At 35.6% G+C, this 12,775-nt stretch overlaps 2 protein-coding genes across 3 annotated transcripts; both read right to left on the bottom strand.

The window, feature by feature from the left end:
- Nucleotides 1-18: 18 nt before the first annotated feature.
- LOC105200737 (extensin) lies at nucleotides 19-8,661 on the bottom strand. 2 transcript variants are annotated; one of them, XM_011168427.3, is made up of 16 exons: nucleotides 8,370-8,661; nucleotides 8,191-8,296; nucleotides 7,983-8,115; nucleotides 7,775-7,888; nucleotides 7,584-7,705; nucleotides 7,302-7,498; nucleotides 7,076-7,224; nucleotides 6,375-6,440; nucleotides 6,105-6,271; nucleotides 5,072-6,019; nucleotides 4,752-4,982; nucleotides 4,591-4,652; nucleotides 3,155-3,258; nucleotides 1,509-1,553; nucleotides 1,202-1,417; nucleotides 19-1,025 (listed from the first exon to the last, which is right to left on the bottom strand). In XM_011168427.3, the coding sequence occupies exons 2-16, from the start codon at nucleotides 8,230-8,232 to the stop codon at nucleotides 754-756; spliced, it is 2,868 nt and encodes a 955-aa protein (XP_011166729.1). In that variant the 5' UTR covers nucleotides 8,233-8,296; nucleotides 8,370-8,661; the 3' UTR covers nucleotides 19-753. The 2 variants fall into 2 exon arrangements, with proteins under 2 accessions (XP_011166729.1, XP_011166730.1); XM_011168428.3 differs by having other exon boundaries at nucleotides 810-1,047.
- Nucleotides 8,662-9,007: 346 nt separating this feature from the next.
- On the bottom strand, nucleotides 9,008-12,771 carry LOC105200736 (BTB/POZ domain-containing protein 1). The gene is made up of 6 exons (XM_011168426.3): nucleotides 12,034-12,771; nucleotides 11,199-11,885; nucleotides 10,977-11,136; nucleotides 10,695-10,852; nucleotides 10,373-10,607; nucleotides 9,008-10,287 (listed from the first exon to the last, which is right to left on the bottom strand). Exons 1-6 carry the CDS (start codon nucleotides 12,372-12,374, stop codon nucleotides 10,132-10,134), a joined length of 1,737 nt encoding a protein of 578 aa, XP_011166728.2. The 5' UTR covers nucleotides 12,375-12,771; the 3' UTR covers nucleotides 9,008-10,131.
- Nucleotides 12,772-12,775: the final 4 nt, after the last annotated feature.

Raw genomic sequence — 12,775 nt, forward strand, 5'->3', positions numbered from 1 at the left:
CGATATAAAAGAGGCTACTTAATTGGCAATAACGATTTATTATTGGCTTTGCATAAAAAACTGCATACATTGTTACACGTGTTATATATCTATCTATATCTAAATGGAGAGATGGTTTCAACGCCAGAGGAAACACAAGGTGGATTATCATTCGCGTGCAAGTATGCAAAACAAATCATCGGACACGCAATGATAGAACCGTTCAAAATAACACTATTATTCCTTCTCAATACATACTTATATGTATGTATACATATGTGTATAAATACATATGTATGTATGCTATGTACAAGAATCACATTCCTTGCGTAATCGAAATGAACTCTACAATTAATAAGTAACTATCTCGTCAACATGGCGTTATTTTTATTATGTAATTTCGCATTACCTCTCTTTTTTTCTACTTCTCTCTTTTTCTCTCACACTTTTACACACACACACACACACACCACACTCTCTCTGTCTCTTTTTCTCCCTTAGTGTACAGAATTTAAATTATACAGTATAAATAATCTAACATTTTTACAGATTTTTACATGCTGTTCAGCATTCTCCCTTCTTGAAACAGACCACTAAATAACTACCGTAAGGAACACACAATTGAGTGCAATAAACACGATGCAGTTCCAATTATTCGTATTTACGTCAGATCCTTGCAATTTGAGTCACATCGTCTCGTTATGCTATTATGAAAACTTCACTTTTATTAAGTTGCATCATCGTCAAGAAACACCGTTTATAGTTTTATAACTTTCAATTCATCCACGGTGGGCAGGATGTCGGCGGCTGATATGTCTGTGAGATTGGCACCTGATAATGCTGCACCGCTTGTGGAGGATGCTGTGGCCGCGGTTGTTGATGATGCGGCGGCGGTGGCGGCGGCGGATTACAGATCGACTGCATCAACGGATGCGCGTTGTAAGGCGGCGGTTTCGTCGTATAGGGCGGCATTTGATTGTACTCGACGTTCAACGGCTGCTCTAACCCAATGTTCTGAATGGGAGAACGACTACCGTCAGCGGGACCTGGGAACAGCGTCACCACGTCCTTGAAAGTTTTTAAATTGTTACATATCGTATGTACAAGAATAACAGATTTCTTATTTTAAATTTTTATTTATATCGAGAAAAAATTAATGTAACTGTAAAGGAAATCACGATGAGGAAAATATAGTGCGTTTAAAATTCAAGATTTTGCCTACCTCTTGGCCTGATCTGAGGTGGAGGCATGTTAATAGGAGGTAGACCGGGACAGACTGTAGAAAGTTCCCCTTCTCTTGGAATTGGCGGTGGTCTACCCCAAGAAACTCTCACATGATGACTTTGCCACGGTGCCTGCGGCGAAGATGGAGGTGGTAGAGGAGGACCGTTGCCAACATGAATATTTCCAGATTCGGTCATTATAGTTTGATCATTTCCTATTTACAAAATAATATCGTACAATCTAAACTTGCATGGCAAATATAAAATTTTTTACAATATGACGACATGTATTATCATCAAACATACCTGAAGATAATCCTGTAGGCTTTTGGTCCAGATTCCGTTTCTCACCTAAATGATTAAAATGCATGATATAGAAGGAAAAATATGACTAAAATACTCTTAAGTACTATGCATAAAATAATGTTGTATTTAACATGACAAATTATGCGATGAAATATTGTAATATAATAATAAACTTGAAAATTCTCGATATAGCCAGCGAAACGCGCATACGCGCATAGTTAATCTTGAAGGTTCCAATATTTATTGAATATATTGTCATTTACAAAAAAAATGTAAAATAAATTTTTTTCTGAATTTTGATGCAAATCTAATTGCAAAATTGTATCTGTATTATAAGAGGACTGCTGTGCCGGTTTTCATCTTCTGCTTGAGACGTGTCACTGTAGCAATAAACAGAAAAATTTAGTTTTTTAAATTCGAGTCTAATCTAAATTAAATATTAGGACAATATTTCACGCCATTAACCATTGCCAAATCAGTGGAGCAATTTGGCAATCGCTATTTGAGTCTGAAAGCAAGCAATGCAATTTTTACATTCTTATGTGTATTAGATGGTCACCGCTTATCAATTACACTCTAAAAATTTGAAGTCATACAGTTATTTGCTATCTCAATATAATTTAATCGTTAAAACTATATTCTTCAAATTTCTTCCACTTTTTCCATTACAGATAACTGCTCAAAACACTGCAACATTAAAAACCATAACATTATATAATATATACAAATCATGTGTATTCTATATTACATAATCTATAACATGAAACATATATATCTATTTAAATGTAGTGGTTATCTATATCCCTCCTTGGTAGTAATCTCTGATGTTTAACCTAAAAAATTATAAAAATCTGAGGCATTGAACTTAAAATGGTAATATCAAAAATATATATGTATAATATGCCTTAACATAATCCTAATAATATCAAGTATGGTTAATACCGGATAAACAAACACTGAAGTAGAAAATCACAGGTTACACTTGCATCTGAAAATGCAGATTTATTTAATAAAAAGGGCACTATAAAAAAGCATTGAAATTAATATATTTGAGACACCTTCGCAACTGTATAACACGTGCAGAGATTTTTGTCTAATCTAAAATAATAATAATAAATAAATTTAAAGATAGCTATAATATATTAAAGCATTCTATGCAATATGGAATTGCGACAATCCACGTTATTTCCAGATGTCCGTCTCTCTGCAGGTATCCGCAATAAATGCATAAAAAAGCAATTTGCTAAGACATAAATTAAAAGATCAAGGAAAGTTTTGTGATATGCTTACCGCAAAATATTATTTACAGTAATAATATACTACGGTCTAAGAGTATTAAGAAAATAATGCTAGATATCTATCCGAAATATATTTTATTTTCTAAAGTTTATTTTTGATACGTAAAACTTAGCTAATACATAATAAATTAGCCATATGTTAGATAAAATTATATATTAAATAAAAATTACCAATAACAAAGATGTATTTAAAAAGGAATCCAGAATCTTGAGTAAGTAATTAAAGATAAATGTCCTTCAAAAATACTATCTTTTTATTGGCATATTTTTTACAATACTCTATGTTGCATTTTCGCTTTCCAAAAGATATCCAGCAATTTTTCAGGCTAAATACTCTTAGTTACAGACCTGAATGTGGAGGTGGCATTAGCATCTTGTTGCGATCTCCATGTGGCAGACCCGCAGATGTAAGTGATGGACCATGTAAGACTTGCTGTTGTCGATCACCTTCTCTGCTTAAACAATGCAGGTGCGAATTATTAATTCCAAATAACGATTGTACAGAAACGTTTCAAGCATTAAGACAAAAATCACCTGATGTACACCTTCGGATACTTCTGAAATATGGAAAATACCTGGTTTTACCAGATCACAGTTAATGATGTCAAAACTTACATTTAGAATATTCTTAAGAACGTAATTGTAATGTCGCATAGAGTATTACAATATACGTTCAAACAATTTGTGTGTGTGTGTGATTAACTTCTATTCTGCAAAGTGACAACTATATCGTCGCACTCCGTCTCTTTTGGCTCATTTCTTATACTAAAGAAACATATAATTGGTGATTCTGGCAAAAGCTGTATTTAGTGATTCTAATACAGAATTATGTATAACATGAGGAAAATGTAAGTATATTATTATCTTTGCATTTATATTTTGCAAAGATAATAAAATAGTATATTTTTAAAAATCTATAAAATCATGCAAAATTCAAAGAAAAGAATAACATTGTGTGAAAGAACAAGATATATTCATAACTACAAAATTGGTAAACATTTATGAATAAAACAAAGTTTCATCAAATTATTTTTAAAAGCTGATCTCAGCTTAAAAATAATTTATATCTCAACATATGGATATATCTGGATCTTACAGTTAATCTTTTCCATACAATTATTAACTTATTAAATTTTGAACAATAGCATTGATATATTCTGCGAATAAAAAATATTTATTACAAAAATCTTATAAAATACTATACTTAAATTTTTATTTTCTGCACGTTTAATATTATTGTGCAACACCTTATAATGCAAAAGCAGGTTTCTGTAAAAAAATGACAATAACGATGACTTACATTTTCATCATGTAATTCTACAATAATTTACAAATTTGCACTTGCTACAAGTGAAGCGTAAGCGATCTGAAGCAGTTGTTTCTTTATCAATTTCTTTCTTCATATCGATAAAGTTCTTTCTAATCTTCGATTAAATTCATTGCACGTTTACGCTATAGTATCCTATGATTCTGAAAATTATCAGCTTTTTTAGTAATATTTATTTAGAATTTTACACTTGGTAGACCAACTTTATTTAAACACACAAGTTTTTCCATCAGATCTACCAAGCTATAGCTAGATATACTAAATTAGTATATAAAGTTACGTTAATTTATTTACTCCTCTATTATATATAAGTAGTATGTACATGGGTACATGCAACAGTAAAATATGTTTTATACAAGGAGTATATAACGTAACTTTATTAAAATTACATTAATTTATACATTATTGCGCAATTCTATAAATGAAAACAATTATATTCTCTCTTCCTTCGACTTACCCTGTGCCATGCCGTTGTGCAGGTAACGGAGCACATTGATATGGTGGTGGTGGTGGTGGTTCCTGTGACATATATTTTAAAAGAGAGATTTATAAAAATATTGTATGATTTTCGTCGTATATTTCAATATGATATGCATATATTTGCAGACGACACTCTACCTGACCTCCCTCAACGTCTGAAAACCTTCTTTTTACTCCGTGAGATTTTTGCTGCTCTGGCGAATCAGGTTTCTGCTCAAATTGCTGATGCGGCGGTTGCATCGCGTAATGCACTTGCGTCGGTATATGACCATTTTGATATTGTATGTGTTGAGGATGATATTGTATTTGAGCTTGAACTTGTGGTGGAGGTACGTTATGAAGAGATATATTCTGCGGCGGCATTTGCATCTGTAAATAATTGCGAAGGATCTCATAATACTTATAAATTTTTCACACATTACGAAAAACAAAGACACTGGAATGTCAAGCATTGTTACCTGCAATTGCCCTTGTGGTTGTGGCATCTGTTGCGGCTGTTGAGCTTGGTACAGCCATGGAGCGTTTTGCGGTGGAGGCGGCTGCGATGGTGGCGGTACGCTGGTAAGAATATTCATGGAATTCGGCATCTGACTGAGTGACGGCGGTGGTACTATTTGCGGAGGGGGTACCGGCTGCGGCAATGGTCCCTGTTCCACTGGGCCCTCTTGTTGATGCTGAATTTCGCCGCCGGGAGGAAGCGGCGGTTGTGGATGATGTTGAGGAGACTGAGCGTTAGGTACTAAAAAAGTTTGCGATGGCGGTGGAGGTACTTGTAAATGGAATGGCGGTGCGTGACCTTCGAATTGCGGAGGTAATATATGTTGAGCGACAGCTTGAGATTGTTCATGATTCTGTTGCAACTGGGGCGGAATAATATGCTCGCCAGGCTGTAAGACGAACTGCGTTTGTGATTGCGATGCGGGTGCCTGTACCTGTTGATACTGTATTTGATAGGTTTGCGGGACGGGAGGTGGTGGTTGATTCGGCGGAAAGTTCGGCGGCGGAAAATGAAGATGTAACAACGGCGGTGGCGGTTGCTGCGTTATATTGAGCGGCGCCGTAGGTGGAGGCTGTTGTAAATTGACATTAACGGTCTCGATAATTCCTTGGGACGGCGTAGCGGGCCTCTGCACGTTGGGTTGCGTATATACATACGACACTGTCCCGCTCACTGGCGCGTTATTACTCGTTATAAAGCTCTGCTGCGCAGGATTCTGCGGCGGTGGTTGACTCATGACATACATTTGCGCCACAGGTTGCGGTGAGGACTGCGATCCTTGTTGAATTCCCTGGATTTGTAATGGTTGACCCGGATGTATTTGATATTGAACTTGACTTACTGTTGACGGAGGACCGATTAATTGTACTTGTCCAACAGGTGGTGGCGGCATGAAAGTTTGTATTTCCTGCAATAAGAGCATTCATTTATGTTACAAAATTCATTTTTTCTCAAATAGCTTTATACAACACTACTTGATTTGAGTTTGATACCTGAGCTTGTGGAGGTGGAACTAATGGACCAGTATGAGGCGGTATATGCACACCTGGAGGAGGAACTGATACACCAGGTCCTGGCGCGCCAGGTCCTTGTGCTACGGTAGCAGTAAGAATTGTTGCAGGTAATGTTACAACATTACTTTGCGGATGTTGTATAATATCTATTACACAAGACATAAAATATATATTGAAAAACATATATCTCTCAACTTAAAATGTATTTATATTTTTACAACAGTCATTAATATGATTTCTATATCCTACCTTGATGTTGTATTGCGACTACATTTGGCTGACCTAAACTACCAATATTCATAGTTTGGAATTGTGCTGTAAATAGAAAAAAAAATACAAATAAATGTGTAAATAAATAATTAGTACAATAATTAAAATTATTTGTTAGATATGGTTATAATAAAGATAATAATAATTATTGTGCAAGAAATTCCCTTATTTATCTCATATTTAACCGCTTCTATTCTAGCACGAACAAAGAGTCGACGATTCTATTCAAACATGAGATATTGACTGTGTTATCATTGAATTTTTCAAATAATCGATTTTATGACCGCTATTTAAGCATTGATCGGCGGTGAAACGAAACAATTGAAACCAGAATGATAATCAGCCCAGTTAATCTCAAATAATGTGACAATTTCATTTTGATATAGTCGAATATTATTCAATACAGATCACTGTGAGGTCAGATTCACGATTCAAAACGCACGTTTCAGATCGAACGGAACATTTGTCGAATATCAGCAAAGTATTACTCATTGAGAATAACAAGAGTCGCATTTATCGAGTCCGCGAGTTTGGTGTTAAAAACTTAAGAAATACAACTTTTATTCCATTCGATTTGACTTAATTTCACTTCCAACCCAGTCATATATAACATCGCGATATCGAAGGAACGGCCACAGTCATTATCTTAATTTTGTAAATTAAAGAGAATAAATACGTACTTTGTGGTATCTGTGATTGTTCAATAACTTGCTGAGGTTGTACTGGTGGTGGCTGTTGTTGAATATAAGTCTGTAATTCAGACTGTATTGTTTGTATCAAATTAATTGTCAATTGTTTTGCATTTTGCAGTGCTTCTGGCTTTGGATGTCTAAAGAAATAATTTTATAAATTGTAGCTTATCTAATTATAATTACTACACATAAAACAAATGCCAGACATTCTTACTCTATGCATAAATGAAGTGGTTCTGGAGATTCTGTTCCCAAAATTGGATCAATAAATTGAGATCCTCTACCTCTTAAGGTTACATTCGCTCCAGTTTCGCCTCTAATATAAAATAAATTTGCATCACCTGCACCTAGTATTCGCCCACGCAAATCAAAACCTTGTGGTGCATTCTCGATACCAACGCAAATTTTTTCCTAATAAATTGTACATAACGGTCTTTAATGCATAAGGAAACATATGGTAATCTTAAATGAGATATGAATACAAAATATTACTTACTACACTTGTAACTCCTGAATGTAAGCTCATAAGAGGTGGCGGAGCATTTGTGAATCTGCTTGGTCTGTTTAATGAACTTTGGTGTTCCGTTTTAATAATTTCATTGATCTTTTGTATTGCCACTGTTAAAATAAAATATCTATTAAGTATTTGAATCAGTGATAATAAAATATTAAAAAAGCAATACATACAATCAACATTGTGTTTTGTATGTCCCTGTATGTAAAGATACAATGGCCTCTCATTTGGACAACGCAACTTTTCTTGTTCTGTCATAAAACGCCCACGTGTTGATACAGTTGCTCCTAGAAATTAATATATATAGTACATAATATTGATGTATTATTATATAACATTTATTGTAAAGAGCATATAATACAAGATGAAAAGAAAATTTACCCGAATACGAATTAATTTCATCTTGCGTGTAGCCCTTAGTAAGCAAGGTTCTAGCACTGGGTGGTGTCTCGTTAATCTCAAATTCCCACGTATACGTTTCTCCATTTTTAAACGCTGCATTTGATGCTGTTATCTAATTACAAACGATATCAACTTTAACATATCAATTTTAAAAAATATTAAAGTCATTCGCGTGAACGATATGTACCTTATTATTGGAGTCAGAACCTCTTATTTTTCCCTTAGCCATAGAGATAAAATGTACACTACTGGAAGCAATGTGGTAATTCTCATGACCCCAACATTTTTGTGGGCTGCGAATTTAAATTAAAGATAAGCCACCAGCTAATATGAATCCAGAAAAGAATAAATATTGCAACAATTTACCTCAGCACGCGTCATAAAGTACTGACAAACACCAAAGCTCGTAAGTCATTAGAGCAATAGGTTAAACCTCTGTGTAACGGGGATAGATAGTTCACACATCCTAAATGCACACACTTTGTAAATATTTCAACTGCATTGGAGTCCTACATCGATTACGTATTTTTTATGTGTCAAAGGTTAAATATCGTTTGCGAAATATGATAAAAATTTACTCAATTGTAACAATATCACCATAGACTCTCGCGGATAAAAAGGCTGGCTGAAGTGCCTTTTCGATGATTTTCGGAACGCAACTATATTTTAGAAATGCGACTCGTGCAACTCGCGAGATTCGCAGGACCCATGCAAGTGGTGCATCATGCGCAGGACATGCGCAGTAAACGGTTACGACAGCTGGTTGTCAAAAGCTGTTATGCAAAGTGTCCAAAGAAAGCAATGCGCGTAGAATATTTCAATAGTTTGGGATATTTTTCCATATATTTTTATCTATAAAAAGACCCTTTTATTTCTAATATCTTATCGCTAATAGAAAATAATCTTGAAAAATATTTAATATTTTTTAATACATGCTCTATTTTAATAAAAAAAAAAGACAAGCCATGTTATAAAAAGGGTGACGATATTTATGTTGCCAAAAATATTTTGCGGAATAAATCTATTTAATTATTTAACATTACATGTACATGTTTTTTATTTTAAATTAAATATAATCGCAAATAAAATCATACATACGCGCTTTTCAAGGAAAATAATATCGGACTTATGTCTATGAAATACGCTTATCTCTAAAAATGCTAAGGATAACAATGTTATCTCATTAGCTAGCACCATTTATTATTAACAAAGATCAAAACTTTAAATGTGTTTTTTTGAATCGCTAAGGAAATACATTAAATTTTATCAGAATTTAAATAAATCGTCGAATACATAGGTACAGATATTTTATTAAAGAACAATAAAAAATGCTATTTTATATTACTTTCGTTCGACTATTTTTTATATTTAGTTGCAGTAACAAGATTCTGTCAAGTTCTACATTGCATTGCGCACTGTGACTACCAAAATACTAATTTTTACTAAAAAATACTCCACATGTTTTAGACTTTTATTGCGTTAATTACTTTTGCATTGAGAAGTGCTATATCTACAATTTCAAATCATGTCGATATACATATTCTGAAAAAAAGATGTTAGGCAAAATCAGAGTGTGCACATAATTGATTTCCTTGCACTTATTTTCATGACTTCTTTTTTTAACATTGTATTTTATACAACTATATTTTTGGTTTCCACAAATCTCAATTAAAACGATAGAAAAATAGATTATACATCTCCAATTCCAAACATCGATCTTATTTGTACAATTAATTAATAATTAACGTATCAACTACAGTTGACATATTCAAACAATCTTACAAATCTGAAAGACGAATAATTTATTCCATTATTGTTGCTGAAAGATGCCTATAAGCATGTTGATGTATTGCAAATATTATTGTAAATACTATTGTAAGATTGGCGTATCTCTGCGAATTTATTCTACACTTATATAAAACCTATTTATTTAATGAAATAAAGCGGCATTATCTATATAAGATTATGAACAAATCTTGGGTTAATTCCTTTGGCATGCCCATAGATCATTAAAATTAAATCACTGCTTTAAACGATCACAAGATATATAATTGACAAAATCCTTTTCACATAATTTATATAATTTATCTGATATTCAGTCAAACCAGGAATGTTTACGCGAATAATATTATGTGTAAAAGATAAGCTCGGGTATTTGACCTTCATCGGTAGATGTGCCATTATTATCTCCCAATTCACTGCTAAAATTGAATTTTACTTTTCCCGAATCACTATCCATCAACACTGTTTTCATTCCTTTCGTGCCATAATATGAGCATGGCCCCTGAAAAATAAATATATAATTTTTTTAGAAATATAACATGTACAATAAAAATTAACAATAAATCAACAAAATACATCATAACAACCTTGAAAGTTGCTGATGCTGTATAAATCGTATTTGGTAAGATTTCCGCTAATTCTTTAAACATTAGACGGTATGTGTACTTTGATCCATCACAGCTAAAACTTGTTGCATTTGTAGCTATCACTTTTCCTGATGCAGTGTGAATTAATTCGACTGTCACTTCATATATTGCTGGATCCTGGGTGCTACCGTAAACTCCATAACCGATCAGAAAGATGCGTCTATCCACACTAAATCTGTAAAAATTAAAATATTTTACGACATCTATCACAACAGAAATTTCGATATTGTGAACTGTATGCAAAGAATTATAATTTTGTTACCGAATGCGATCACTAGTTCCAAAATATCCCCATTTACTTTTTACATGTTGAAACCTGCACACAGTCTGTTCCTTGCCCGTCATAGAACATCGTGGCATCGTTTGAAACCCCACAGAAGGTTTGGGATTCAGTATGAAATATGAGAATAAAGATAAAACCTGTAAAATTTAAAAATATATTTTTAGAGTGTAAACTTTTTAACTTAAATATAACTTGAACTCTTGGTGTCTATATTCAAATTTAAACTATTTTCTATAATGCTGGATATTGTATAGTACTAGCCTCTGAATAACTTAATAATCCGGATAGTGCTGGACCCACTGTAAACTCCTCTTTTGACATAAGGGGAAAACGAACCAAAGACAAAGCATTGCCTAAGACCAAACGTTGATTTTCTGGAGTGACTGGTAATTGCTGCCTTACACATTCAGCTTCTGACCACCTGTTAAAAAATATAAGCATTATATAGAATAAAGGTACATTTTACAGCGTTGCCTTATATACCTTAAAACAGCTTGAAACAGTTTAGATTCCCTAACACGAAGAGTATCTCTTTCTAAGACTATCATCAATGTATCAATATCAATATCTGTGAATCCATCCGCATTAAAGGCCTCAGTTGTGAATCTGTCTATGGTGTCCAAGCATACCGAGGCTAATTGTGGTTCATCAAATAGACGGGCTTGCGTCAATAGCAAGAAAGCGTTATCACTTGTCAAATTATTTTTTAAAAAATCGACACAATGCTTTTCTAAAGCGGCCACCGCGTATTTCTTAGCAGTATATAGCGTCGTCATCACAGTTTCAGGATCTATCTGTATTTCATCAGTGTATAGAAAAAGGAGCACTGCCAAAAATGCAGCAGGCTCTACATCAGGTACTTCTATTTCCGAAGAAGCTGTTGCAAGCGTTCCGTTAAACATTGCATCAAATACAGCACTTCCAGAGGACAGGACTAGTTTGTGAGCTGGTATGCGTTGCTGCTGCGCTCCTCTTCCCACCAGAAAAGTCACGTCTGACAGTATTTCATTGTTAAAGAGGAATACAATTCTTTCACGCATCGTTGCCTTTGTACCTTGCCAGTTGTACATAACTACAGGTTGATTCTGCATGGTAGAGTTCTCCAGAGTAGCGTTATTCTGCGTTCGGCCATCCAAATACGACGTATTCGCTGCATTGATAGGTGGCCGGCTGAAAGTACCAAGAGTATAATTGTATCAAATAACAAATACTAACAATCTTGCCGAAGTCGCAATAAATACTTTGAGTCAATACTCAAAGATAAACAATACTAGTTCTCCACACCTCGTCTTATTCCATGCAGAATAGAACTACTTACTTGTCACTATTCGAGTTGGAGGCCTCGCTCCGTACGGCGGACGACGAGCTCAGCAGCGGCTGGTCCTCGTCGCCGACGAAGTTGAGCGCGCGCCGCGCTCGGGAAAGGGTGATGTTCCGTAACGGCTCCCGCAACGACGACGGCCCACCGCTACCGCTGACGCTGACGCCGACGCCGACGCCGGCACCGTCGGCCACGCTGCCGCCGGTCGTCGACGAGCCGCTAGCCGCCGTCGCATTCTCGGTCGCGTCACGCTCGTCCTCGGCTGGCGTCGCCAGTCGTAGGCCCTGCAGCCTCGACGCGACGTTCGACACGTCATTCAGGGCGGTCTCCGTAGACATGTTCGCGCACCAGACGTAGTACTTGTCCAAGTACTGCCCCGTCTCATTTAATCGCGTCGCCTCGCGCCAATGCGAGCGGCGGCGAGCGCTTCTCACGACAGACGCGGTCTCACCTTATCCCCTTAGCTGCGATCGCGATCCTCTCCGAGCGCGCGCCGGGTTCTCGCCGAGATTGATCGAGATGCGTGAGAAACACCGAGATACTACTTGCTACTCGATTACATGGTCTCAGTCTCTCTAACGGAGCTCCAAGTCGGCCGGAACCTTGCTTGTACTATTTTTTATCATAAACTTTCGAACGGGGACAAATGATTTCGTCCGTGTCCGTAAACATTCGACTACGCCGTGCGCCGGACTCCGGAATCCGCCGCTGTCCTCTGTCCTCGGATCCTCGGATTACG

The sequence above is a fragment of the Solenopsis invicta genome, chromosome 2 (assembly GCF_016802725.1).
Source record: "Solenopsis invicta isolate M01_SB chromosome 2, UNIL_Sinv_3.0, whole genome shotgun sequence".
Taxonomy (NCBI): domain Eukaryota; kingdom Metazoa; phylum Arthropoda; class Insecta; order Hymenoptera; family Formicidae; genus Solenopsis; species Solenopsis invicta.

Bases quoted from the DNA above. Each gene is read 5' to 3' on its own strand.
- LOC105200737 (XM_011168427.3), bottom strand. From the start codon at position 8,232: ATGGCTAAGGGAAAAATAAGAGGTTCTGACTCCAATAATAAG. The intron at 6,020-6,104 runs GTATCAAACTCA...CTCTTATTGCAG, and splicing joins TTCCACCTCCACAAGCTCAG to GAAATACAAACTTTCATGCC. The intron at 4,983-5,071 runs GTAACAATGCTT...AATTATTTACAG, and splicing joins AACCACAAGGGCAATTGCAG to ATGCAAATGCCGCCGCAGAA.
- LOC105200736 (XM_011168426.3), bottom strand. From the start codon at position 12,374: ATGTCTACGGAGACCGCCCTGAATGACGTGTCGAACGTCGCGTCGAGG. The intron at 11,137-11,198 runs GTATATAAGGCA...ATTTTTTAACAG, and splicing joins CTGTTTCAAGCTGTTTTAAG to GTGGTCAGAAGCTGAATGTG. The intron at 10,853-10,976 runs GCTAGTACTATA...TAAATTTTACAG, and splicing joins GATTATTAAGTTATTCAGAG to GTTTTATCTTTATTCTCATA.